We start from the raw sequence: 24,867 nt of genomic DNA on the forward strand, positions 1-24,867 counted from the left end.
GTGACAGAGCAGTAGTGTATTCTTCTCTTGCTGTCTCTGCAGTGAGTCTACCTTCAGTTTGTCATACAGTACATCCCTCCCTGTCATCAAACTCAAAGCCACACATCTGACCAGATACCGTAAGAAAATACATGTAGATGTGTATATTTGCAAATTACAGATAAGGCTTTTAGGCCTCAGAAGATTAAGTGTATGTTATTCAAAAGTATTTAATTTGTGTGTGTGTTTTTCATTGCAAATCATGTGTATGGTGTAAGAGACATAAGTGATATTACTAAATTCTTCGTACTTTATGCACTTTAGTTTTAGGGTGATGGTTTGTTGTTGATGGTGATGTGGTTGTTGTTAATTATAAATTGTAATTCTTGTTTTACAGTTGATTTACTGTCTCAGATTTGATTCTGGGTCACAGCCCTGAAATTCAATGTCCTCACAGTATGAAGTTATGACCCAGTTGAGGGTAAATATCATCCATAGGAAAGTCCAAGTGTCATTGATAAAATTAATCATTAACACCAAATAAGATGAAATGTTGATTCCTATAATACAAGTGTTTTTAGGGTATAATTCAAATGGCCACTGCATGTGTGTGATGCTTGAAACTACACTTATTACTTAAAGGCAATATATCTGACTTTCCCTGAAATTGAATGGGAACATGTAAAAAAAAAAAAAGTCACCCAGGCATGGTATGGTATTAAGACAAATTTTATTCAGAATGGGTCTGAGTGGAAATATAAGAGTTTATATTTTTTATTAAAAAATATTGCCAATAAATTCACAAAGCTCACCACAAAGCTTGTTTATCCACTCCACGGCAGCTAAATAGCAATTTCTGCATCCCTGACACTTTTATTTTAAACAGGTTTAATGAACCAAACAGGATATTGTTGATATGTCGGTATGAGAAATGCAAACTTAGCTAGTCCAAGAGTTTGCATGAAACACAGTGTAGTGATGCAGGAAGCATTCAGCGCCAATCACTGTGGACGCAGGTTTGTGGGGGCTTTTACCAGACACTGTATCTACCATGTAGGTTCTAAAGGAGTTCATATCGGGAAACTGGATTGTTGGCCATCATGTGGACAGTTTACAGGCCAGGATCGGGGAGTTTCTCAAGTGTGGGCTCCATGCCCCAGATCTCACGAGCATACTGGGCAATGGTGCGATCGCTAGAGAATTTGCCACATCCGGCAATATTGTGGATAACCTTCTTGGTCCATTCCTTGGGGTTCTGATGTGCAGATGAAAAGGAATGATAAGAGATTAATAAGATCATCGATTAATAAGTCTCCTTCCAGTAGTAATGATTCTTTTAATATACTCATGCTAATTAAAATACTATATATCCATAAAGGACCTTTATAAACCATTCCTTTTTAATACACATACCTTGTAAAGAGCATTGACCTTCTCCTGGCATTTGATGTAGTCTTCATAGTCAGCAAAGACCTTAAATCTGTGCAGAAAATAATGCAATTAACTTAATGAAAAAATACATATGGAGTACTTTGTGCATGCATGTGGTGTATGTGTGTGTATGTACTACTGTATGTACATATGGTTTTTTTCTTTTCCTTTTTTTTGTACCAGAATACAAGTTTATACGCATTCTTATTTGTATATGTGCATGCATGTGTGTGTGTGTGCCTTAGACTGTGAATGTTGGATGAGTCTTTACCTGTCATGATGCATCAGCATGTTGACAATTTCTTTAAACAGGTCAGGCTGCTGTGGGCTAAAGTGGCCTCCAGCAATCTGGTCAATAGCCTGTTTCAGCTCTGGCAGGCGGTTGTAGTATGACTCAGCATGGTATCTAAGCAGGGACCACAAATAAATAATGCTCACATTCAGAAGAAACAGAAAGACACGGCTGTTGTTGTAGTAACCAGTCCATTCATGGAGTAGTTGTCAAAGCCTAGGCAGAAGTGTCAGTCGGTTCCCCAAGGCCACACCTTTAAGTGTGGAAAACTCAGCTTGTGTGGACAAAAAAACAGCAAATATTTGAGAGTGGGATGATGGTTAAAGTGCAAGAAAGTGATAATTACAAAAACCTGTGACAGACTGCAGTGTTGCTGGATTATCAGAGCGCATGAGGCTCACTGCATTGATATCAAGATGTCTTGAGAGTTGGACTATCTTGGAGTGTGTTTCACTGGATGTATCTGATAACAGGTCACAACACTGTGTTCTCAAAGACATTATATGCTGTAGTGGCACAAATAAAAAGACAAGGATGAACCTTTTTTTGCCTCTGCTCCCTTTGTTGTGCCCCTATGGGATTATGTCAAGGTCAATTTATTTTTGAGATTGTACAAGATTATTTTGAGAACTACAGCTGAATATCACCGTAATTCAATGTGGAAATTGCAGAATAAATCAGTTTATGTGAAGATTTGACAAATGTTTGATTAAATCTTTATCATTTTTAATATTTAATATTGAATCAAAAGGATGTCATGAAGTTTTCCATTCAATTAACAAAATGTGTCATGACTTGTTCATCTAGCCAGATGCAGATGATTGTCAAAGCAACATCTGCATTCTGGAGTCTAATTCCAAAGTACTGGCTTAAAGAAAATCTGCAAGTGCAGCAAATTAACTATTATCAGTGACCAAGCAGACTGAACAATATTGGCACAGTAGGATGATGATGAACAAGTAATATCACAAGGTAAAATGATAAAGTTTTGACTGATTTTATCAGCTACAGAACAAAATGTTGTGCTTATGGTAGAAGTTGGAGAATACAAACACAAGTTTGCAGAGATGGGGGTTTTTTCCTTACCCTTTCCTGTCAAGTGCATCAACATCATCCACCAACATGCCGAAGATGAAAAGGTTTCCATCGCCAGCCTCCTCGGCCATCTCAACGTTAGCTCCGTCCATGGTACCAATGGTCAGAGCGCCGTTCAGCATGAACTTCATGTTGCCGGTGCCAGAGGCCTCAGTGCCAGCTGTAGAGATCTGCTCTGACAGATCAGCTGCAGGGATGGCTGTGAGATGAAAGAGGTAAAAGGTTGATGACTCTAATAAGCATTTTGTGTTTGTGTTTTATGCTGTGTGTCAAAAAATCCTGACTGGGGACATCTGTTAAAGAGGAAATGAACAGCATGACAATCATGAAAACAGATAGAAAGAGAGAAACAAACCCTGGGAATGCAGCAGGCAATGATTTGTTAATTACCTTTCTCTGCAAGTGTGACTCTGTAGTTCTCCAAAAAGATGACTTTGAGTCGGTCTCCAATTACAGGATCGTGGTTGATCACTTCGCCAATAGCTGTGATCAGACGGATAATCATCTTGGCAGTGTGGTATCCAGGGGCAGCCTGCAACGAAAGGGACAGTTTGAGAAATAATGTAATATGTACTTACTAGTGTGAGATGTTTTCATGAGCCATGAATCTACAAACCTTTCCTCCGATCATGATGGTTCTTGGAGTCCACTGCTTGTTGGGCTCCTTCTTGATGCCTGGCAGACACATAAAGAGGTTATAGGACTGAAGTGTCTGTGTGTTCATGTGCAGCAAAATAATCTTCAGGCTCAGGCACAGATATAATCTGTAAATTCCCTGAAATCATTTTAATAACTGCAATATTTGAATTAGGAGAAAATATCAGGAGCAGAGGATTTTGAATGTGTACTTACGATTATAATAGGTGATCATGTGCAGACAGTTGAGCAGCTGTCTCTTGTACTCATGGATTCTCTTGACTTGGATGTCAAACATGGAGTTGGGGTTGATCTTCACCTTGTAGTGCTCCTCCAAGTGCACAGCAAACTTCAACTTGTTTTCCTATGTCATCAAAATGTGACAAATTGTGTGGTTATGTGCACAGCATGTGCTGTATAAAGATGCAAAATGCAGAATTTTAGCAAAGAATTTTAGCTTTGTGCTGTTGAGCAGCAGCTGGGTTTAAGTATCCAGCCGTAATAAAGCACAATTATCTATTCACAAGCATCCTCTTGTCTTCTTAAGCCCAATAGCATTAACTCCAAACTGACACATTAACTGCACAGTTAAGATAATCCATTAATGACTTCACCTGCTTCACTTTGGCAATATCACGAATGAAAGCATCATCGTTCACGAACTTGCGCAGATTCTTCAGCTGATCAAGGTCACGAATGAACTCCTCGCCAATTTTCTGATCGACAAAAAATGAGAGTAAGTGAATAAAACATATCTCAGCTGCCATTGTAAGATATGACTTAGGTATTAATTTTGGGTTATTTATGTGAAGTGTCGTGTGAGCTAACCTCGGCGATGACCTCAGCCAGGCCGGGGTTGCACATAACAAGCCAGCGGCGGGGAGTGATGCCATTGGTCTTGTTCTGGAACTTATGTGGCTCCATTTCATAGAAGTCCTTGAAGCTGCAGACAGAGTTTAGCATCACATATATCACAATGTGCAGATGATGGCGCAGCCCAGGATACCATAGAGGCTGGGAATTTATGAGTTACTACAGATACTACTACACACATGGAGTGCCTTTTAGTGCGACACTACAGGGTATTACAAATTGGTGTTTACAGTATGGACATACATAGTAGCTTTGAGGATATCAGAGTGGATCTGGGCCACACCGTTAACAGCATGGGAACCCACAATACACAAATGGGCCATGTTGATCCTCTTCTGTCCACCTTCCTCAATGAGGGACATACGGCGCAGACGATCATTATCATGAGGATACTTAGCAGAAACTCTCTGCAAAATTAAAGGGAACATAAGACAAAGATGAACTCATAGGTCTTTTTTTTCATTTTGCCTGCTGAATCATGTATTTGTATTATTGTAAATGTAAAAGCATGTCTACGCAGCCGTTTTAAAATTTGCTTTAACAGGCTCATTTTCCTCAGTATGCAAGTAGATAGATGGAACATGATGTATTATTGTGCAGGCCTGGAAATATTTCTCCTGTGGGAGTCCATGTAACTAAATTCTGACAGATGTTTCAATTAAAAGCCAATAAACACAATTTTGCTCTTTGACTTAACATAATCACAGCATTTAGGCCCTCATGCCAATCTTTAAAGTCAGTCCCTGCATTTAAATAGGTTTTTATATACTCTCTTTCCATAGTGGCAATCTTAAAAATATCAATTCACAATCAGATAAGGGCGTTAATTATTGGTATTTTACTTGTTGTTCTTCTTGTTTTTTATGATTATCTGACCTCACATTTTTAATTCCATGTTGTTTTTAAATTTGACTCTGTGAAGGTCCCACTTCACTCAAATTGAATCCTCACCCAAATTCATTGATTCACTGATTGACCAAGCTTTGACATTGCATGTATGTACCTTCCTCAACAAGGCAGATAAATGTACAAAGAGATATTCTATTTTATCACTATATTGGCACCTAACCACAGACATTAGCAGTGTGTTCTTCCTCTGCTATATATAGCAAGGAGGAGTCATGAGGACACATTGTATGCATCATATTATGGAAATGATTACATGTTGCAATGTGCAGTACTAACCTCCAGGTGGCGACGGTTGATCTCATAGACAATTTCCAGGTGACGGGGCAGCAGATGAGCAAACAGGTCGACTGGCCAACGCTCCAGAGCTTCAGGAAGGACGGTGTGATTGGTGTAGGCACAGGTACGCACACAGACATCCCAGGCCTAAACACAGGCAAGAGAAAAAATTATGTGCAAGACATTATGAAAAAAAAGACTTATTCAAAACAGACTTGAGAAACACTGTAAATAATGGATTTGTGGTGGTAAATCAGGCACTAAATACTATTATTTTTCTTTGTTGTCCCAATCAAAAGCACTGGAAATTATGTAAAATGAAGCAAAGCAAGAAATGGTAGAAAGAAACTAAAATAATGTACAAGCTGTACATCTGTTCAGCTTCTACGTTGCTCTTCCTCACCTTATCCCAGTCAAGTTTCTCTTCATCAACCAGAACCCTCATCAGCTCAGGAATAGCCATGGCTGGGTGAGTATCGTTCAGCTGGATGGCAACCTGAATGTGCAGAACATAATTAAATGTCAATGTAGAATTAGTATATGCAATGAAGTGCTTTGTAGATATTGTTCATTTCAACTATTCTCATAAGACACAATAAAACCCACATACAACCTGTTTGACACACTGACAGAGGCAATTTAACAAAGGCACAGAGAGAACATCATGGGGAAATCATTTCATTTTTTAAAGAAACTATTTTGTTGAGTTTTTCACTTCACCTTCTCAGGCAGTTTGCTGAAGTCTGTGCGAGCAATCTCCCTGGAGCCAAACTTAGAGACCTTGAAACGACGGATGATGTCTTGCAGGGTGGCAGACACCACAAAGTATTCCTGTTTCAGGCGGAGCTCCTTGCCCTCAAAGAACTGAGGATAAAGATACATATTTATATGTTTCTGTTCTGCAAGCACACATGAATGTTTTTGTTCATTAAACATAGACTCTCACATATCAGTGACTGATACCTACAGATAATTGAAATCTCTTAATTTTAATAAGATAATAACACAAACCTCATGTGGAAATAAAGAGATGTCACAGCTGCAGTAGATTTATATCTCATCTCTGTAGTATAATTATCATGTAATTATAGTTCTTTTGGCAAACATTCATGATATCCAGTACCCTGTTTAAATATACAGTTTTATGTTAATGCAAGTGTATTACATGTGTGCATACACTGTGCAAATGTACACGCTCCTTGAACCATTCAATTAGATATTTATAGCATAAGCACAGAATAGCATAAGATTTGCAAAGTGTGTTCAATGTTTGAACTGGAGCATCTGTAAAAATTCAGGGGTAACTACATTTTTAAAAAGTCTTCAAAGCAATTAAGGTTTAATTGCATATTTAGTATGCCACAAAAATGGAGAACATAGAAGTTAACACTGATGTGTTTATCAGTTAGTTATCAACTGTGACTATTAAATTGAGGAAGTATCACCTTTGTTTATTGGCAGTTATGGCATATTTGTAATATAGAAAGGTATTGCAAAGACATCACATTGTAAGGTTGATTATTTACATAAAGAAATTGTTCTATAGAATATTTTTAAATAATCCATTTGTCTGTTGAAATTTTAAAAAAGACAATCATTTATCATAAATTACCAGATCCCAATGTGATGTCTTCAAACTGCTAATTGATTCTGACAAATAGTCCAAGACCGCAGAGCTACTCAATTTTCAACAATATGAAACTGAGAAAAGCGGTCACATTGGATAAACTGGAACCTTTCTCATTTTTAACAGCCAAAATTCAAAATTAATTAATCTCAATTTACTCATTGATTAATTAACATTACTATAATCTTGTGAGTAGAAATTCAAAACACAATAGCACAGCAGTATGATGTTGGCTAAACTGAATTCAAACAAAGCTGCGATATCAGGTCCACCACTGTTTCTTCTCTCACTGGCACAGACATAAATTACCAGACTTGACATGAGTTATAGCTCAGGCTAGATGGTTATCTCCTAAATCCTCCTTCTTGAGCCCGCAGGGAGTCGGCACATGGTGGTCAGGTCTTATGTGAGATATAAAAGACAGCTTCAGAGGAAGCTGAAAGAGCGCACAGTGGCTCTAACTGGCGGTAAAGGACACTAGCTGGGGTCCAAATTATGGAAATCCATCTCTCAGCTAAGATAATCATACAGAAGCCACACACTCCACAGCTCTTTATATAACTCTGTACCTACATTGAGCTATTTCCAGTCCAGGTTTACATGTGCACCTGACCTATGAGTGCAATTCTGGTGGATTAAAAGGCGATTTAGCCATACTTTCTTACATTGTCGTTGGGGTACAGCACACGGGAGATGTTCTCAGCCAGGTTTCTGTCCAAAACAGCCTGAATGTAGCCACCAACATTGACTGTAAGAAAAAAATAAATATATATATATAAACTCCTTTCATTCAGGCTCATTATCATTTGATAGCTGTTGCATGATTGAATACATTGCCAGACACGTACAGTCTTTAAGGTTGAACTCGCAGGGTGCCTTTGCAGACCACAGCCTCATGGTGTTGACAACGTTGTTTCTGTAGCCAGGGACTGGAGTGTCATATGGCAGAGCCAACACGACCTGCCAACGCCATCACAGGAAGAGACAGATGTTTGAAATACATAACCATATCAGCTGCAAACATATTTCATATTCATTGACTTTAAATCATATTTTCACCTGTGTGTCAACCCATTTGACACCATCATGGTGATGCTCGGTCCTGCCATAGAAGTGCACTGGACGCATGTACTCGGGACGTGCCTTCTCCCAGGGGTTGCCATAGCGCAGCCAATCATCAGCCTCCTCAACCTAGATAATGACATGCATTTATATTGAGAGAGAAAAACACTCATTAGGTGAATGGATTCTATACTGAGCCAGACACAGAAAATGACAGAAAAAGGACTATCGAGTCATTATAATGATAAAGGCAACTTATCCAGCAGCAGGTGAGTCAAGGTGAAAAAGAAACACTAGAAGCTCTAACAAGAATACAAAGTTTCTTAGGAATATGAAGACAGCATTAAAGCAGGAAAGTTGAAAACATTTCTTACCTGCCAGCCATTCAGAATCTTCTGATTGAAGATACCGAATTCATAGCGGATACCATAACCATAGGCAGCCAGACCCAGAGAAGCCATGGAGTCCAAGAAACAGGCTGAAAACCAGAGACAGCACATGAAAAAAGCTAATCAGCCTTTGACTAGCGATTATATAAAATTAATTCAGTCAGCAGGTATGAAAATTCTCTGAATTTATCAAACATGAAAGGTAAAAAGATGTTCACCAGCAAGACGGCCGAGACCACCATTTCCCAGGCCAGCATCTTCCTCCATGTCCTCCAGTTCTTCCATGTCCAGACCCAACTACAGAGGACAACAGAATATAGGATGTAATTTTGAGATTATGCTTTTTAGACAACACTTAGAACAGGAAATTTCACTGTTATAACAGAAATTAATTAATTTTTCTCACCTGGTAGGTGGCCTCATCACAGGCATTCTCCAGTGCAAGGTTCACCATGGTGTTTTGGAGGGTGCGGCCCATGTAGAACTCAAGGGAGATGTAGTACACACGCTACAGTAGGTGGAAAAGGAAGAAATTATACAAAACTGAATGAAAACTAAGATATTTTAGTGTCATAAGCAAGGAAAAAGTGTCTGCAGTACATGGCAGGTACAAATTTGGCATTGAAACCAAAAACCTATGAAATCTCATGCCAAATGTCACAACAACCACAGACTGTGAAAGATATCTTCAAGATCCATGATTTAGCATCATGGTAGGGAATTTATAGAAATTTGCCATCTGAGCCTGTGTTTAGCCTTTGCCATTTAGTTGTTTTATTTTCTTCAGACAGGAAGGGGGGTGGGGTGGGTGTGTGGGTGTGGGTGTGTGGTTGGGGGGGGGGGGGGGGGGGGCAGACAGATTACTTTGGGTATTACATAACACCAACATTTTGGCTCGCGCAAAAATAGCTCCTGTAGAGGTCGCTGTAAAGGTCAGCCTGATACTCTTTCATGTAGAGTTCAAGTCTGGGGTGATAATAATCAATACATGTGACTATCACTGATTTGCTAACAGCATCTCTTGGATTATATGTTACTGTATGTCTCAAGTTTTATCTTACTTTAATCTTTGTTTCATCTAATTATACTGATTACCTCTTTTTTTGTATATTATTATTGAATGTATATTAATGTCAAAAATAAATCTAATCTAGTTATCGTAACAGTAACCTCGCAGCACATGATCTTAGACGCAGCACAGAAATCTATACTGTGCTTGGACGTCATCCCTCCTTTGGGTTTTGGTTTAGACCTTTAGGGGATTCACCTTTGACCTTTCCGTCTAGCACACTAGAAAAAGGTCATGCAGTTAGTGGGGTCAGATGGTTTCTGAGTTAGCGGTTGCAGCCTATCAGCAGTCGTTTCTGAAAACTAGCTTAGTGTGTGAAGTAAATGTCTCTATACTGAGATTTATACATAAGGGCTTGGCTCAAGTCACAGTACAATAACACTGCGGAGTTAGCCAAAGGGTGTTGGGGCTTTTTTTTTTTATTATTTTGATATTAAGAAAAAGAAAAGAAAAATGACCCCTTTTTTTCAGAGTTATTAATGGTCTTGCAAGGAGCAATTTTTCCCACTAAGTAAATACAAGTGGGCTGAGCTGCGCTCAGCTTCTGAACCCTCTATTGTAATTACATACAATTTTGTGTGACATTTTCAAGCAGTCATATGGTGTGGTTTGCAATTTTTTCTTTATTCTAGCAACGCCAGCCTCCTATTGTTCTTTTTAGGTCTTTTCTATATCTATTAGCTAGTAGTGCTCCAGCTGCTAAGATACAGCCTCTGTGACTCCTTAAATATATGAACTCAGGTGGCCTCGGAGGCATGTGCTCATATGACACAAGTAAAGGCTATGTGCTTTATGGTCAGACAGGATGGGAACAGAAGGTCATGGGGAGGTTTAATGTTTCATCTCACTATAAGAATGGCAGCATTCCAGCAGAGCGCTAAGCAGCCCTTGTGAAGTTAAATGTCATGACTTGGCATTACCCTGACTGACATCAGGCTGTTGAAGCAAAGTTAAGAATATAAAGATGCTATGATTCATGACCATTGTTTAAAATGTTACATGTGCAGAAGCAAAAGAGTCATTTGAAGCAGTATGAGATCCAAGTTTATGACACAGACTGTTAATGAAAACACTGAACACATATGACCACAATATACAAGACTCCCCTAAATATCTGAAAGGCCATTAGGTCATCAAAGAAGTTATTAGATCAAATATAAGAGCCAGTATTCTCCTATACTTAGGAGAAACTGTACATCGCAAATACATGTGATGCTGTAAATACTATTTTAACCACTAAAATAATAACTTTGAAGTAATTAAGTATGTTAATGGATAAATATACACTCACCGAGCACTTCATTAGGAACACTTGTGCAATCTAATGCAATCCAATACAGCAGCTCTGCCATAAACTCTACTTTTACGATGCTTATACATGTTCAGTTTTTGTTGACAATGTCATATTTTGCCTCCCTCATGAGGTGGACAAAATGTTAGGAACACTTTTCAATATAATGCACTCCAGTACACCACTACAACCTCAATACTAGACATAAAGTAGAATTATCACCTTTCTGACAATGTCAGCAAAAACTGAAAATGCATTAGATTACTTAGATGTTTCTAATAAAATGCTGAGTGAGCATATAATTCATGGCAAGTCACATTCCTGTTAATCTCATGTCTCTTTGATGCTGTTATGACTTCAACTTACTTTGGGATCTTTCTCATAGTAGTGCTGCTGGGTACGGATCCACCTGCCAATCAAGTGGTCCCTCACAGTGTGGGCAAGAGCAAAGTAGTAATCCCTTTTAGATGCCACATTTCTGTCCTTGACCAGGGTAAAGTGGAGATGTCTGTTGAAGTTTTGCTTCAGATCTGTGACGTTCTCAACACCAGCGAGGCCTCGCACTGAAATCTGTTTCCTTTTATCATGGTCGGACAGTGGCTTCGACATGGTGGCACAGGTCTTTAGCAGCTCAGGGCTCTGACTCTGAAAGAATGTAAACAGTAAGATAGCAGGCACACACTACCAGGCCCAGTAACACAGCAAGAGAGGCGCCCACATAACAAGATCAGGTTGAGCATTTTAAAGGCACGTCTATGAATATTACACAGAGGGCGGGGCAGATTGTATGTATTTGGTAAAGGGGGTGTCATATTTTGAGGGTGGAGGCGGGAACTTTTTAATGATGTGACACAGCATCTACAGTGAGGGGCCCCCTTGGACCAAAGATATAGGATTGGCAGGAGTGAATTATGATGATGACTTCATTTTTTTTTCTATTCATCATAAATCAGATGAGAATGAGAAGGTTTACATGTAATTAGGTCCCGTATACAACTATGTTTTTGATATTTTCAGTTTATTTATTTGATTTAGACAGATTATAATGATATATGATAAATGACTGATCATCTTTCTTTATCTTCAGTCAAACTGGTTAAAGCAGTAAAAACGTTTTCTATTTAGAAAAGTGAGGAACACTATTATCTGTTTGTATTCTCTATCATGCTTGTATTTTCCTGTTGGACAACATTCACAAAACTGTCAACCTGCAATGATTTGAGCACAATGATTCAGCACTATTCATTATTCTAGAAATAATAATGACATGACACAAATTCAGCATATTAACTTTTTCCACTTAATTTAATTTAATATATCATTACTCCTCTGACCTATGTAAACTATTAACTGATACTGTTAGAGAGAAACATGCTGGTAATGATAATGACTGGCAGCTACAGTGGCTAACTAGCTTTTCTTCTCATAGTTGGCAGGAGTTCCTTGGCTGGCAGATGGTATATTAAATATTAAAAATTGTATTTTGTTGAACCTAAAGAGCAGAACAGTGCAAAGCCAGCTAACTTTCATACTGTAGGGTGACACTATTTTTATACGTTCCTACATTAGAGGGCAGTCACAGGATTTCACTTATACCCCGGCTTACTCTGACACACGTTCAGCATTTTCATGCTACTGTGTCAGTTCACAAGTATTGTAAGTGGTGGTACGGTGCTGTAAGTAGTTATAAACCAGTGATCCAGAGTCTGTGTGTAGATCACATCTGTTCAAGAGCCTGAAGCAATAACAGACACAAAATCAGCTGCAGCAGAGCTACTAAAACCCACTCTATTTTCAGTTATCACTCTAGCGAGCCAAACTATCATGAAGTCTTAACCTTCTATAAATAGTAACTCTGACCCAGTCCCAAAGGCCATGATATTTGAAAGGCATATCTTGTTAATGTCAGCAAGAGCCGGCAGACAACACTAGTACACTGCAATGAGTCGGACCACAGTATAAGGCGGAAGACAGTGTTTGCTGAGCTGTTCTCAGCTGGATGCTGTTCTGCACACTTATCATTATGTCATTAAAATGGGGGGGTTCTGCCATTGGACTGAAAATAGTTAAAAGCTGGATGAAAGAGTGGCTGTTACTTTAGTGTCAAGACGTACTAGATTTCACCGCAGTTTGAATAAATGTTGACAGGAAAAGTATTGGGAGTAAAATTATCCCATCTTTCTAACCATTTGCCACTCCATTGCGTGATTGAACAAGATGCAAAAAGAAAAAAGAAAAAGAAAAACAGAAGATGCTGCTGTCAAGCGCCATAACAGTTGGACAGAAGCTAAATAGAAATCAAATTGCAGGTGGTGGTTGAAGTGCTTGTCAGCGTTTCATGGCCATTTCCGCATCATTAGAAGAATTTTTAGAACTTACGCTGTATATGAATCCTGTTATGTTCCTTTTAATGTTCCTGCATGCCAAATGACCCCCAGAACAGAGGAACCATCACACAACAGATGACAGAGATTGAAGCTGGCGTGCCCCTGATTTGTCCATTATGATGAGCAAATTATGTTCTTACATGTCTACTGGCTGTTCTGTCAAATGGTACATCAAGCATTTCAAGACCACATTGAATGCACTGCCTGATGGAAACTGTGAAAAAAAACATTATTCTTGATGTGAAGGAAAATTTTGAACAACAAATTGAATTGTTAGGACAATCTAGCCACTCAACCAGGTCCACGTGCCTGTACAACGTGACACAATGTGAGTTTTCGTATTTTGGCTTTTCATTATCTCCTTATTTTCTGTCTGTCAGTAAACACAGTTATTTATGATCTCTCCATTACAGTCAGGAAGACTCATGCAAATTTAATTCATTTTAATTTCAATCTTACTCCCCGGCACACATTAAGTCAGTTAACTCTGATGTTAATGAAGGCTCTGATTGGCCAACGGTAACCACAGTTTTTAATGTGTTGTCTGGCAGACAGTAGAAAAGTGTGTGGGAGACTGACAGACTGCGGCTGGCAAAAGGGGGGAACTGGGATTTATGTGGCCATTTACGGCTTTAAAACCAGATTACAAAAATAGATGGATAAAATGGGTAAATAAATGAAGGATTTAATTTATTTGCAGGTAAAGCAGAGAGTAAAATAGAGAGGGAAAGTGCCTTTATGTTGATAACTGTGTTGATAACTAAAATTGGGTGTGGAATTTAAAGTGAGTTTCCAAATATTATAAAATAAATATTATTTTCTTATCATATTGAGAGTCTGGTGAGCAAATAGAGAGGGCTGCCCTTGAAAGCAGCAAACTACAGTAAAAACAGCAAGTTAAATATATGTCTTGTGTAAAGTTATCTGGATTTTATTATCTATGTTTACTTATAGCTTAACTGAGTTTTTATCAGGTTTGTTTTCTGTCAGAGCTGAACAACAAAAGCTGAAGGGATTTTTTTTTCAATTCCTCACTCTTCAAAATATAGAGCTGACATTTAAACAAAATTTCTCCTCACCCATGTATCTTGAATGCATCTGAAAGCTGCCTCTAATGTGTTACATTTGCAGGTGCACTCTATGTCTGGCACCTCCGCGCTCTAAGCATCACATTGCTCTGCATCCTTTTCAGAAGTGTTCAATTTCTTATTTTGGCTTTTTTTTCTTTCTTCTTCTCTTTCATCGCAATTTGTGGGTGTTCTTGCTTGCTTGGCTATAGCTAGTGAGTTCACCTCTTTCTAGGTGATCGAAGGGATTAAAATTTTATTTCCACATCAGGATTCAGTAGTCATGAGATTGGCTCCTGAGGAAGTAAAGCATGAAAAAAATGAAAATGTGATGTATCGGAATCTTATCGGAAAAAACAGTTGATATGAGTGAATGAATTCCCTTGAGGTTTCCTTAGTTCAATGACACTGATATGAGATACAGTAACGGGTTGTACAGGACATGTAGTTCAAGGGAAACTTGCCAAAGCACTTTGAATAAGGTCAGAAAGAGATTCAGACTATGACTAAGACTGTGTGCCAGTTAAAGTGTCTCTTTTTGTTTGGATTATTTTGTCTACATTCAGCAAAAACAGACGAGAGAAGGCTGCTGCTGGCCAAACATATAGCCTACTGTGCTGGAAGCAGCTAAGATAATTACATCACAAAAGCTCAAGTTGATCTGGCTGTAATTCTCTTTTATACACTCTAATTCACACATCGACTCCCAGACATTCACATTGCCACACACAGTCTGTTGGTGTGAGAGCTTATTTTTTTTTCTCATTTGCCTGTGGAGAATGAGTATCTTTGTTTACACTCACCAAAAGTTATGGTACACATGCTACCTGGCACAAATTCATGTCTGTCTATGATGCTGCAGTAAACAATTGTTACTAAGACTGTTTTTTTTTTTCTTATTATCTATTATTCTTATAATGTATTGAATTTAATTACTGTAAGTTACACGGTCATAAATATGGTCCACTAAACCGTGGAATCTGAACTTGTTCAATTAATTTTCACACACCATGAAATCATTTATCGCCAGTTTCCCTGCAATGATTTCTAATAGTGACAGACAAGATAAGTATCATTGTTTTTATTCAGAGAATTTTATCTCTGATGGTGAAAAAAAGGTGTTTAATTGCATCCACACTGAGCATTTCTATTGTGTGGAGTTAAAATGGTGGCGTATGTGCAGAATACCAATCATCTGAATTGCAGTGCATTTCTTCAGGGCAATGAATAATGGCAGATGTAGTTCATAGGGACGTTGTTAAGTTCCAGTGTTTTACTCAGGTCAAATGCTTCATTTTGTCTGTCAGTGAACCTGTCAAACCTACAGCTGCACAGGAGGAATACTGTCATCTGGTGGTAAATCTAGTAATGTCACATTGAAAACCACCAGATCTGTTCTGCAGTAAGGAGATGGGAGCAGAACAAACAGTACAAAGGGTGAGGATTATCAACTCATTAACTGTATTAACTTTATAGTACAAAGATCATTTATAATTGTGTTATTAGTCAACAGAATATTCAATAAAGCTCATCCAGTACATTATCATTATTATTGCTGTTTTTTTCTAACTTTTGTGTAGAAAATGTAATTTCCCTCTATATGACAGTCACAGATTTGTCTTGCACATTTTGTGATGAAACAAACTTTTGTCAGAGAAACACAGAAACTTGTTTATTGAATATGAAGGGAACAGACGAGGATTTGCAGGAAAACATGATAATTCATTCTGGGCTATTTTTTAAGACAAAAATCACACCTACAGGTGTTTTTATTTACATGACCTGATTACCCGTTAAGGCGGGAAAAATTATGCCTTTATCATTTGTGTTGGTACACTGAGTTTGATGACATCACATAATTTCCATCGTTGCCCCACCCATCTTCAGTTTAAAGGTCTACTCAACCAGAATGACTGCAAACACCTGTGTGGCCTTTTAGTGCATCCCTAACATAGCAAACAGTACTAAAAATTTCATTTAGGTGGTTCAAACACCCTTTCTTTCATTTTTCTTTTCCTTTTTCTTTTTTTTTTTTGCATTTCTTATCAATTTATTAATTAATTATTTTCAATCTCATGATTTTTTTTGTTCTGCACAATAGACCTTTTTCGGGGCAGACATCTTGACTTTTGTTGTAAAAGCACAGGTGTTTCCAATAACATTAACAATGATTCTGCTATATTAAAGTATGCCAGTAAGTGATGACAGTGTGACAGTGAGTCAGCACACACAATATCAGGAATTCATTTATTTTACAATTTTCTTACAGCTTTTCTTACTGTGACATTTCAAAATGTCTTCTGTGAAAAAGGCCTATTAATTTTCTATCTTTATTTGTCTATGATGAAGCCATATTATTATCACATATATATTTTCAATGTGGTGAGATAAGACAGTGCTAATAGCCTATTGTTGTGACTTTAAAACTAACATGTTATAAAAACTAGATATTTTATGTTTTAAACAAATCCCCTATTTGTTTATAATGTATAGTTACAGTACGATATGATTTTGTTTGAATGATACGGTGCATTACTATTTATTCAAACTTACTCTGCTACCCAAAACCAACATTAACATAACTAGCTGATCACTCATCAATATTTAGACCAATGTCAGACCATTAATTAACATTACACACTATTGCAAAGCAGTTTAGATAAACACAGTATAGCTTTTACTCAGCTGACTACTCCCAGAGACCTTGTTTACTCGCTCCACACTTCTGCTGACGGCGTGTTATCTGGTATGTTTCGAATATTAACAGCTTAATTGTACTGAGCAAAGTGCCTGAACTGCACAACACAGTGTATCACAAGAACTGCGTAAGCGAATGTTGTCGGCTGGTGGACGAGTGTTCCTAAGATACAAACAGAATAACTTGCAGTTTGCTGCTGTATCCCAGAAAGCAGATTCAATAACATGCGTGCTTTACTTAAGTCCTGAGGGCTTTCTCATAATACAGACGTTGCTCAATATTTTATTGCAATTGTGGATATATATCTCTCTGCAAAACAGATGATTTCCTCACCCAGGCCGCAGAGCTTCACTCTGCCTTATAGACCAGAGCAAAAATCAATAATTGCCTTAGACAGGTCACTAAAACACACACACAATACACACTAACTGTTTGGTAGGTGTTTTGGGGGTAGAAATACCGTAGACTACCACCGCTATTCACCACAAAAGCTTGTGAGAGTATGGTTGTGTCCCAGAGGGGGGGACAAAAGGATAACAGCTGGGCAACTGAACATAATCATGATTTAGTGCACTAAAGTAACACACAGTTTTCTGTTCTCTTTGTATTGTCTTTACATTTGTTGATGCTTCACTGCACAATAGTTCTGCTTGGCGAGTTTTGTTTGAAAACACACCATCTCTCCTACTGCAAAAGGCCTCATATGACCCAACCAGCGGCTCTGTAGGGCTGTATTTAGGCACAGCAGGGTTTTGAGCTGGATGCTAACATCATCATGCTAACATACTGATGTTTGTGTTTACTTAACCATGCTCAACATCTTAGCATGTTTGCATGCTAATATTTGCTGACTAGCACTAAAATAATGTACAGCTGAGGGGAATGTCATCCGTTCTTCAGGTATTTGATTGAACAATAAAGTATTGGACAAATACAAATTAATATTTTGACCCGTGGCTGGCATTAGAGGAAAAGTGAAGGTTCACCAAAGTTTTCACAATTCATCCTCTAGGGAACATGAATGTAAGTACCAAATTTCATGGCAATCCATCCAATAGTTGGAGAGATATTTCAGTCTGGACCAAAGTGGTGGACCAACTGCCATCCATAGAGCCACACCACTATAGCATGGCTAAAAATTAGATGACAGACGTCTCACTTTTGTCGCTTACAAATACCTTTTACTGTTCCCATATAATTTATACATAATAACTTATACAACAGAGACAGTAAGTGTAATATATACAAAGTCACATGTGCTTCTGAAAGACAAACATTAACAGAAGATGTCAGCTTTTTGCTCAATGTGACACCTCTGTACCAGCTACATGCTGTATGTGTGATGATTAAAATCTACTTGCAACAAAGTCATTGACAGTTTGAAGCAAATGATGCTTCAGTGTTGAAAGCCTGGCATTGTTTTTTTTTTCAAGCTCATCTCAATTAACAACTATTTGAGGCTGAAAATGTTTGAAATGCTAACTAATCTCGAATTCTTTTTTAGTGCAACTGTCTTCTCTGCACTGACTAACACAGAGCCAGTAGTCACAGATGAATCATCGTACAGATATTGAAAAGCAAAAGGCTGAGAAGAGAAGGCTGAAGGTAAGATAAGATGATGGCGAGACAGGAATATCGTAACCACTTGACCTCTGTGCTACTGTAAGTAGCAGCAGCAAACCGTCCACGGACATTTAACCTCTTAGATGTGTAGGAATTTGTTACTCACAGAGTTTGAAACAATCATACCTCTGATGAGGACATTGTTTGGGTTTCAGTGCAACATCTCTGCTATGTGACTGGCAGGCTAAAATCAGCTTTGGGTTGGTTTGCGGAATTTCCTGATTTACAGATTTTTGTTATTACGGTAATATTTATTTAAATTAGGTTTGTTTTTTAATATCAGTATTTAAAAAATCTATGAAAAGACATATGATTATATTACATTGGGATCCACTAACATAAGATGGCCATAAAAGTTGTTATTAAGTCAAAGGTATTTAGACATTATTGCTCATACTTGTATTTCTGAAATATTCTGCTTGATGAAATTATACAGAAATCCACACACTTCTATCATATCCGAATGGAAATGCATTACTATTCCCTTAAGTTATAAATTATAAACATGGGTATAGTGTTGATTTTTAGCAGTGACGATTTTGAAATGTAGCTGCAAAAGTATTCAACCCCATTTACTCACTCAGGCTGAATTGTTTCGCAGGCAAAAACATTTCAGAGCATTTATTATTCATATGTCATCCTCAGATTCGAGATTGCTTTGATTTCATCTCTAGCGAAGAAGGCTCATACTAGCTCACCTTGACAGGCTTTTAGGAGTCAGCTGTCACTGATGAGTCAAATATCCTGCACACTAACATCCATTTATTGGATAGACCTCGTATTGAACTTCCTAACTGGGAAAGTAAAATTGGTAATTTTCAAAAGGGAGTATTTTTCTGGATGTTTTTGGACCAAAATGCATCTCTTTTAACCACATGGACTCTCTCAGGGTTATCTCAGGTCATCTGGTAACAATCTGTTAACAGTTCTCAGAGTCCAAACTAAACACAGAGAAGCTATTCAGTTATTAAACTACACAGAGCTGGAACAATAATCCAACACTAATACAGTTTGACTTGACCAGATTAAAACATTTATGTTCTCTACCATCCTTGTGTGCTTACATTCTGTACTCTCTTCTATTCATTTCTGCAACTGTAATTAAACAGTCGGATTTCTTATTTTATGTTTCATGCCTTATGTTATACACTTTGATTTGCTTTTGTGTATGAATGTAGCATATATATTACATTTTCAAGCATAAATTACAAGAATCATGTGAAAGACAACCCATGTGAGAAGGGGGACTGCCTTTAAACTGGTATTCTTCTTTTATTTTTAGATTTCAGATTTCCCATTTTGCATTCCAACGCTGCTAGTGAAATCACTTTTTGTATAATTTAGACCAAATATTGAAATACTTCCTTTTCCCATGTCATTAATGTGATATGGGAGATGATGTTTCTGCATTTGTAACTCGAAGGACCATTACTTGATGTGCTGCCAAATATGAATTCACTCTTGCAGCCCACCTGCTATTGTCATGGTGGCAGCTAAAAAAAATACATGCAATTTCATTGTTAAAATTCTGGGGAATATTTTAAGAAAATTATAGGTACTAATTAAAACAAATGTAATTTTACTGAACTTCAAGCAAACATCAATTTGAAATAAACAACAACAACAACAACAAAATGTCACCCAGTGTTGTGAAAGTTTTCCTCAGTCAGACGAACTAAATATAGCAGGTGGCATTTCTTGTGTTACATGATGAAACAAAGACTGTATGAGTAAGCAGCTCTGCATCATGAGATACGGGTTAAGATTTCAAATCACTGTACAATGGAGGGGAATGGTTTTTTTATAGAAGCAGAATGAGTCATTGAAGAAATATGATTGTCTTTCCAAACGTGGAGAGGTTTTTGAACAGGGCTCCTCCTGAGCAGCTGATGAATTTATACCCTGGCCTTGTGCCTTGCTCAAGGACACTTCGGCACCATGGTTGCGGGAGTGGGGTTGAGGGTGGGGGTGGGGGGGGTTGTTGTTAGGGTTCAACCTGAGTCTCTCTTAACCACTACTCTAGGTCACCCTGCTGCCTTTATATATGATGCTTGGATTGGAAAATAAAAAAAAAAATGCACCTGCTTTACCACCACAGGTTACAAGTCTGGTGGTTAAACGCCGCTTAATCCTCCATGGCAACGCTGCTGTTAGTTTGATGGGGTGCAGGATTGGTCAACAGCAGCTGACCGCGCCCTCAACCCATATAAGCTACCTACCAAACTATTACCATCAAGTGTCGGGGGAATGACGGCTCTGCTGCTGCTGCTGCCGCTGCTGCTGCTGCTGCTGCTGCTCGCGGTGCGGCGGAGGAGAGAGAGCATCTTTGTCTGTGCGGAGAGGCTCGGGGCTTCCCTGCCCGCCTTCCCCCATCGATACAGCAAAATCTAAAAGATAAGAAGACTACCCTTCTGAAGGCAGAGGTCGCATAATCATCTGCCGCATCCATCTGTGCTCAATTTAGGATTTCTTTTTCTCCTTTTTGTGCTGTTTTGCCTTGGCTGGAATAACCAAACCCCTCTCTTGTATCCATGTGTCGGATGGCTGGATGATGCACAGGTAAATGACACCGCACACCTCCTACACAGAAACGACCTTATGGATGGTGGTAATGAGCTTTTAAGCTCTGCTGCGGTAGAAAAGCTACAAGATAAGCCGTGCTGTATCTGTGTGTTTTTTCAATGTCAGTGGTCCGGGGTTGTTTGTAGGCTATTCCAAATCGAGGATGTTGGGCTGCTGCTCGCCAATTATTGACACTTCTTTTGAGGTGTCTTTTTGGAGAATTCACTTAATGTAGCCGCAGATGATGAGATTTGATACCAGGCGTCTTTGTTATCAGTGTTTACTGTCAGTTGAGGTGGGTGGAGGAGAGGTATGGTTTCCAAATTCAACACGGTTGCGGATGAGGTCGCTTAATTGCGTGCCGGAAGACATGCCCTGTGGTTGGGCTACAGCACATACAGTGGTGGCTTTGCCTTTGAATAAAGGCTGCAGCTCGCGCAGAAATATGGAAACCAGCAGCTACACAACCGATTGTTTGATTTCACCAGATGTCACAAGCTGGGCTGCCCGGTTGTTAATTTTTTTATCTAAATAAAAGTGAAGTTAAGGTGGTCTTTGAGTCATGCTGCATTCAGGGCCCTTGTCTCTTGAAATGCTTGAGGTAGCCTACCTGTATTTATTATTGAGAGGGATTTCATGTTCTGTGGCAAAGGATTGGACAGTGTAAAGATAGGAAAGGACAGAAACCTGTAGTTGAGTCAAGCAGCTTCCACATCATCTGCAACAAAGGCAGCTCTTTATATTATCCTTAAAATCGAGGGGGGGAAAGTTGTGAGCTGGAAACAAAAGGTCTCTTACCTGTGTTGTAAGAAAATGTTTTTTAAAACCTGCAGCCTAGCATCCACACCCCCATATGAAGCTGCTGCCTCCATACAGCAGATTATATGGCATCACTCCAGGAGGGGTTGTCCACTGAGGAGGTGTTGTGGCTCACATTAAAAGCTCCAAAATTCTAAATGTTTTTAAAAAGAGACATATGAAAAATTATAGTCAGCCACACTCATTTACAATGTGGATGATTATAAGTGGATGAGTGTGAATGAGCAGAGAGATAATCACCATCTATTGTTCTTGGATTACATAAATTGGTGTTAAAACCTGATATTATCATTTTACTTAAAGATGTGTTTGCTTTATTTTTTGACTGCCATCAGTGCAGTCGATTTAAATATGGTAATGAGTCTAGGGGCCCAAAGCCTGATTTCCCCGCGCAATAATTAGATTATTTTATCAACACAAAAAGGGGGGGATGTGTTCAAGATTCTGAGCCACAGCACCGCACATCCTGCACACTGCTGCCCTTCCTGAACCTCCTGTAAACCTATTTGCTTTGCAAATTCTCCTCCAACTGTAACACGACACATTTTGTCACTGAATTCTCAGAGCACATGGAGAGAGCACTACTCGCTCTCATTTCCTGTTCACCTGAATTAGGTGAGCACCTCTGCTTGGCTACTGTCGCACGCTATCTTTCAGCACCTCACTTGTGGGCAGCGCATAAGTGTTGCGTCCCAGATCCGTTGCACGTTCTCTCATTACCATTTGCTGTTTGGCTGCACTCTTAAATCCCTGCTGGTTGTGCTGACAGACTCATTTAAATGCTATTGCATTCTGTAGTGAGCCACTTGGTTTCCTATGAGAGCCATGTTGACAACAATTAAGTCATGGCTTGTAGTGCTCAGAATGTGAACAGTGAACTTATGCAATACTTTTTTTGTGCATACAGTGCTGTTATATATATTTTTAGGTAGCAACACAACAGCAGGGTATGTCATAGTCTTGACTTTTTGTTTCCTTTTTGTTATATGTTTCTACATTTTACTTTCCCTCAGTCATGCTTCATTTGTATTTGCAGCTAAGTGCAATTCTCATGTTTATTTTTATTCTTATCAGCTCTAATTTGACACAGGATGTGCCATTGCCAAGATTTTGCTCAACACCCAGTATTTTTGGTGCCATGTTTACAATACTCCTGTTGCTATGATCTGACTCACAAGACATCTGTCTCCATAGATGCTTCCAATAAGATTTAAGGGTGTGGGTAGCAATTTTAAAAAAAACAAAAACAAAATGGTGCCACTGCTGCTACAACAGCTAAAATAATACAACTAGTAATTCAAAATATTTTTTATGAATAATATTATGGATACTTTTATAGCCCTTAATAGAATTTGGCTGCATGGTACATGATGTTACTCCACATCCAGCTTAATATTCGAACTTCTTTAAGCCATTATCTCTTAAAGCTGTACTCGTGACTTTTGCATTAGCATAGGGGCTGCTGAGTATGAAAAGGAAATAATATCTGGAATTAAGATATCTCACACAAAGCACCAGCCAATATGCAAAGACAGATGGATGATTGGATGACATGAAGGAGGAGAATGCTTGAAATAACGGCAGGGCAGAGTTGACGTGGTGTGTGTGTGTGTGTGTGTGTGTGTGTGTGTGTGTGTGTGTGTGTGTGTGTGTGTGTGTGTGTGTCACAGCTCAATAGCTTCCGCATGCATACTGGGGAAGTGGAAGGTTACAGATATTGTGTGGCATTGCGAATCGTGTCGCTTCCTCTCTATCATACCCCATCAAGGTCATATCCACAGACTGAAAGTGGTGGCCCTGGCCTTTTCCACTCCTGGCTCTGGCAGAGGAATGGGGCCCGCGGACCACTGCTGCTTCTAATCAGGGCTGACGCGTGACTCAGTTGCATGCCAGCTGCACAGCCAAACAGGGATTATGTCCCTGGATGGTGAAGACAAACAAAAAAGGTCACTGTTGAGATCTTTGTCTCTCTACACCTTCGGCGAGTTTGGGTTATTTCATTATTTGTGCCTTATTTCTAATGAACTTTGCTCAAATAACTGAAATAAAATACTTCAATAACTGAAATCACCCACAGCATAAGAGACATATAGCTGGAAGCTTTATAGTCAGAGATGGGACACCAGCAGCACACTGTTGATTAACTTACAATCTGGGTCATTGTGCCACTTGAAAGTAGCTAGAAGGTTGTGAAATGGTGTTAAAGTCCAGATATGAAATGTCTAAAAAAAAAAAAAAAATCTGCATATACAGTGCCAACTGATTTGGAATGTTTGATTGATATTGTTATACATCAGTGAAATAGTCAGTAAAATTGCGGGTTATTTTCACAACAGGTGGTACAGTAGGTGGAATGGGATGGATGGTGGTCTATAATTTTCTGTAAGTACAATGCTACTCAGGATTCAGCAGAGGTTGGTACATTGGAGTCTGTCATACTGCAGGGACAGCAATGTTTTTGAAAAGCTCAGCTGTGATTCATTAAAGATACGCATGGCAAAAATCTAATTTTTGCTTGAGACAATGCAGCCAATATGAGAGACCAAATGAAATTTGGAAGTTTCTTATGTATTTCTTTCCCAATAATTTTCATTAACGCAATGCTGTGAGACTGAAATTTGTTTTGTGGCTATGCCTTATTAAGGAATAACACAGTGCCGCTCATCTTAAAGTATCCTTTATGTTATCTCGGTGGGCAGGAGCACTCAAGAAGTAGAATAGGGAATGTTAAGTCAAATCTATGATATCATCTGTCTCAAAGGCTCACTTATAATAACGGCCA

The 24,867-nt window shown here is 38.7% G+C and overlaps 2 protein-coding genes across 2 annotated transcripts in view; one reads left to right on the top strand and one right to left on the bottom strand.

Moving 5' to 3' along the window:
• Nucleotides 1-692: 692 nt before the first annotated feature.
• Nucleotides 693-11,661, bottom strand: pygma (phosphorylase, glycogen, muscle A). The gene is made up of 20 exons (XM_067608055.1): nt 11,296-11,661; nt 8,976-9,077; nt 8,788-8,866; nt 8,555-8,658; nt 8,178-8,309; nt 7,967-8,078; nt 7,784-7,866; nt 6,212-6,355; nt 5,895-5,987; nt 5,492-5,638; nt 4,550-4,713; nt 4,262-4,376; nt 4,048-4,149; nt 3,650-3,797; nt 3,414-3,472; nt 3,188-3,329; nt 2,789-2,996; nt 1,682-1,816; nt 1,393-1,459; nt 693-1,234 (listed from the first exon to the last, which is right to left on the bottom strand). The coding sequence occupies exons 1-20, from the start codon at nt 11,536-11,538 to the stop codon at nt 1,091-1,093; spliced, it is 2,523 nt and encodes an 840-aa protein (XP_067464156.1). The 5' UTR covers nt 11,539-11,661; the 3' UTR covers nt 693-1,090.
• Nucleotides 11,662-20,880: 9,219 nt separating this feature from the next.
• The window catches only part of nrxn2a (neurexin 2a), a 120,811-nt gene continuing 116,824 nt past the window's right edge, over nt 20,881-24,867 (top strand). Inside the window, exon 1 of the mRNA XM_067608058.1 lies at nt 20,881-21,263. The gene's annotated coding sequence lies outside the window, so the exon portion shown is untranslated. The remainder of the gene's footprint in view (nt 21,264-24,867) is intronic.

This window comes from Thunnus thynnus, chromosome 13, assembly GCF_963924715.1.
Source record: "Thunnus thynnus chromosome 13, fThuThy2.1, whole genome shotgun sequence".
Taxonomy (NCBI): Eukaryota; Metazoa; Chordata; class Actinopteri; order Scombriformes; family Scombridae; genus Thunnus; species Thunnus thynnus.

Excerpts from the sequence above, each read along its gene's own strand:
- pygma (XM_067608055.1), bottom strand. The coding sequence starts at position 11,538 with ATGTCGAAGCCACTGTCCGACCATGATAAAAGGAAACAGATTTCAGTG. Across the intron at positions 5,639-5,894 it reads AGAAACTTGACTGGGATAAG|GCCTGGGATGTCTGTGTGCG; the intron begins GTGAGGAAGAGC and ends GCCTGTGTTTAG. Across the intron at positions 3,798-4,047 it reads ATATTGCCAAAGTGAAGCAG|GAAAACAAGTTGAAGTTTGC; the intron begins GTGAAGTCATTA and ends TTGATGACATAG.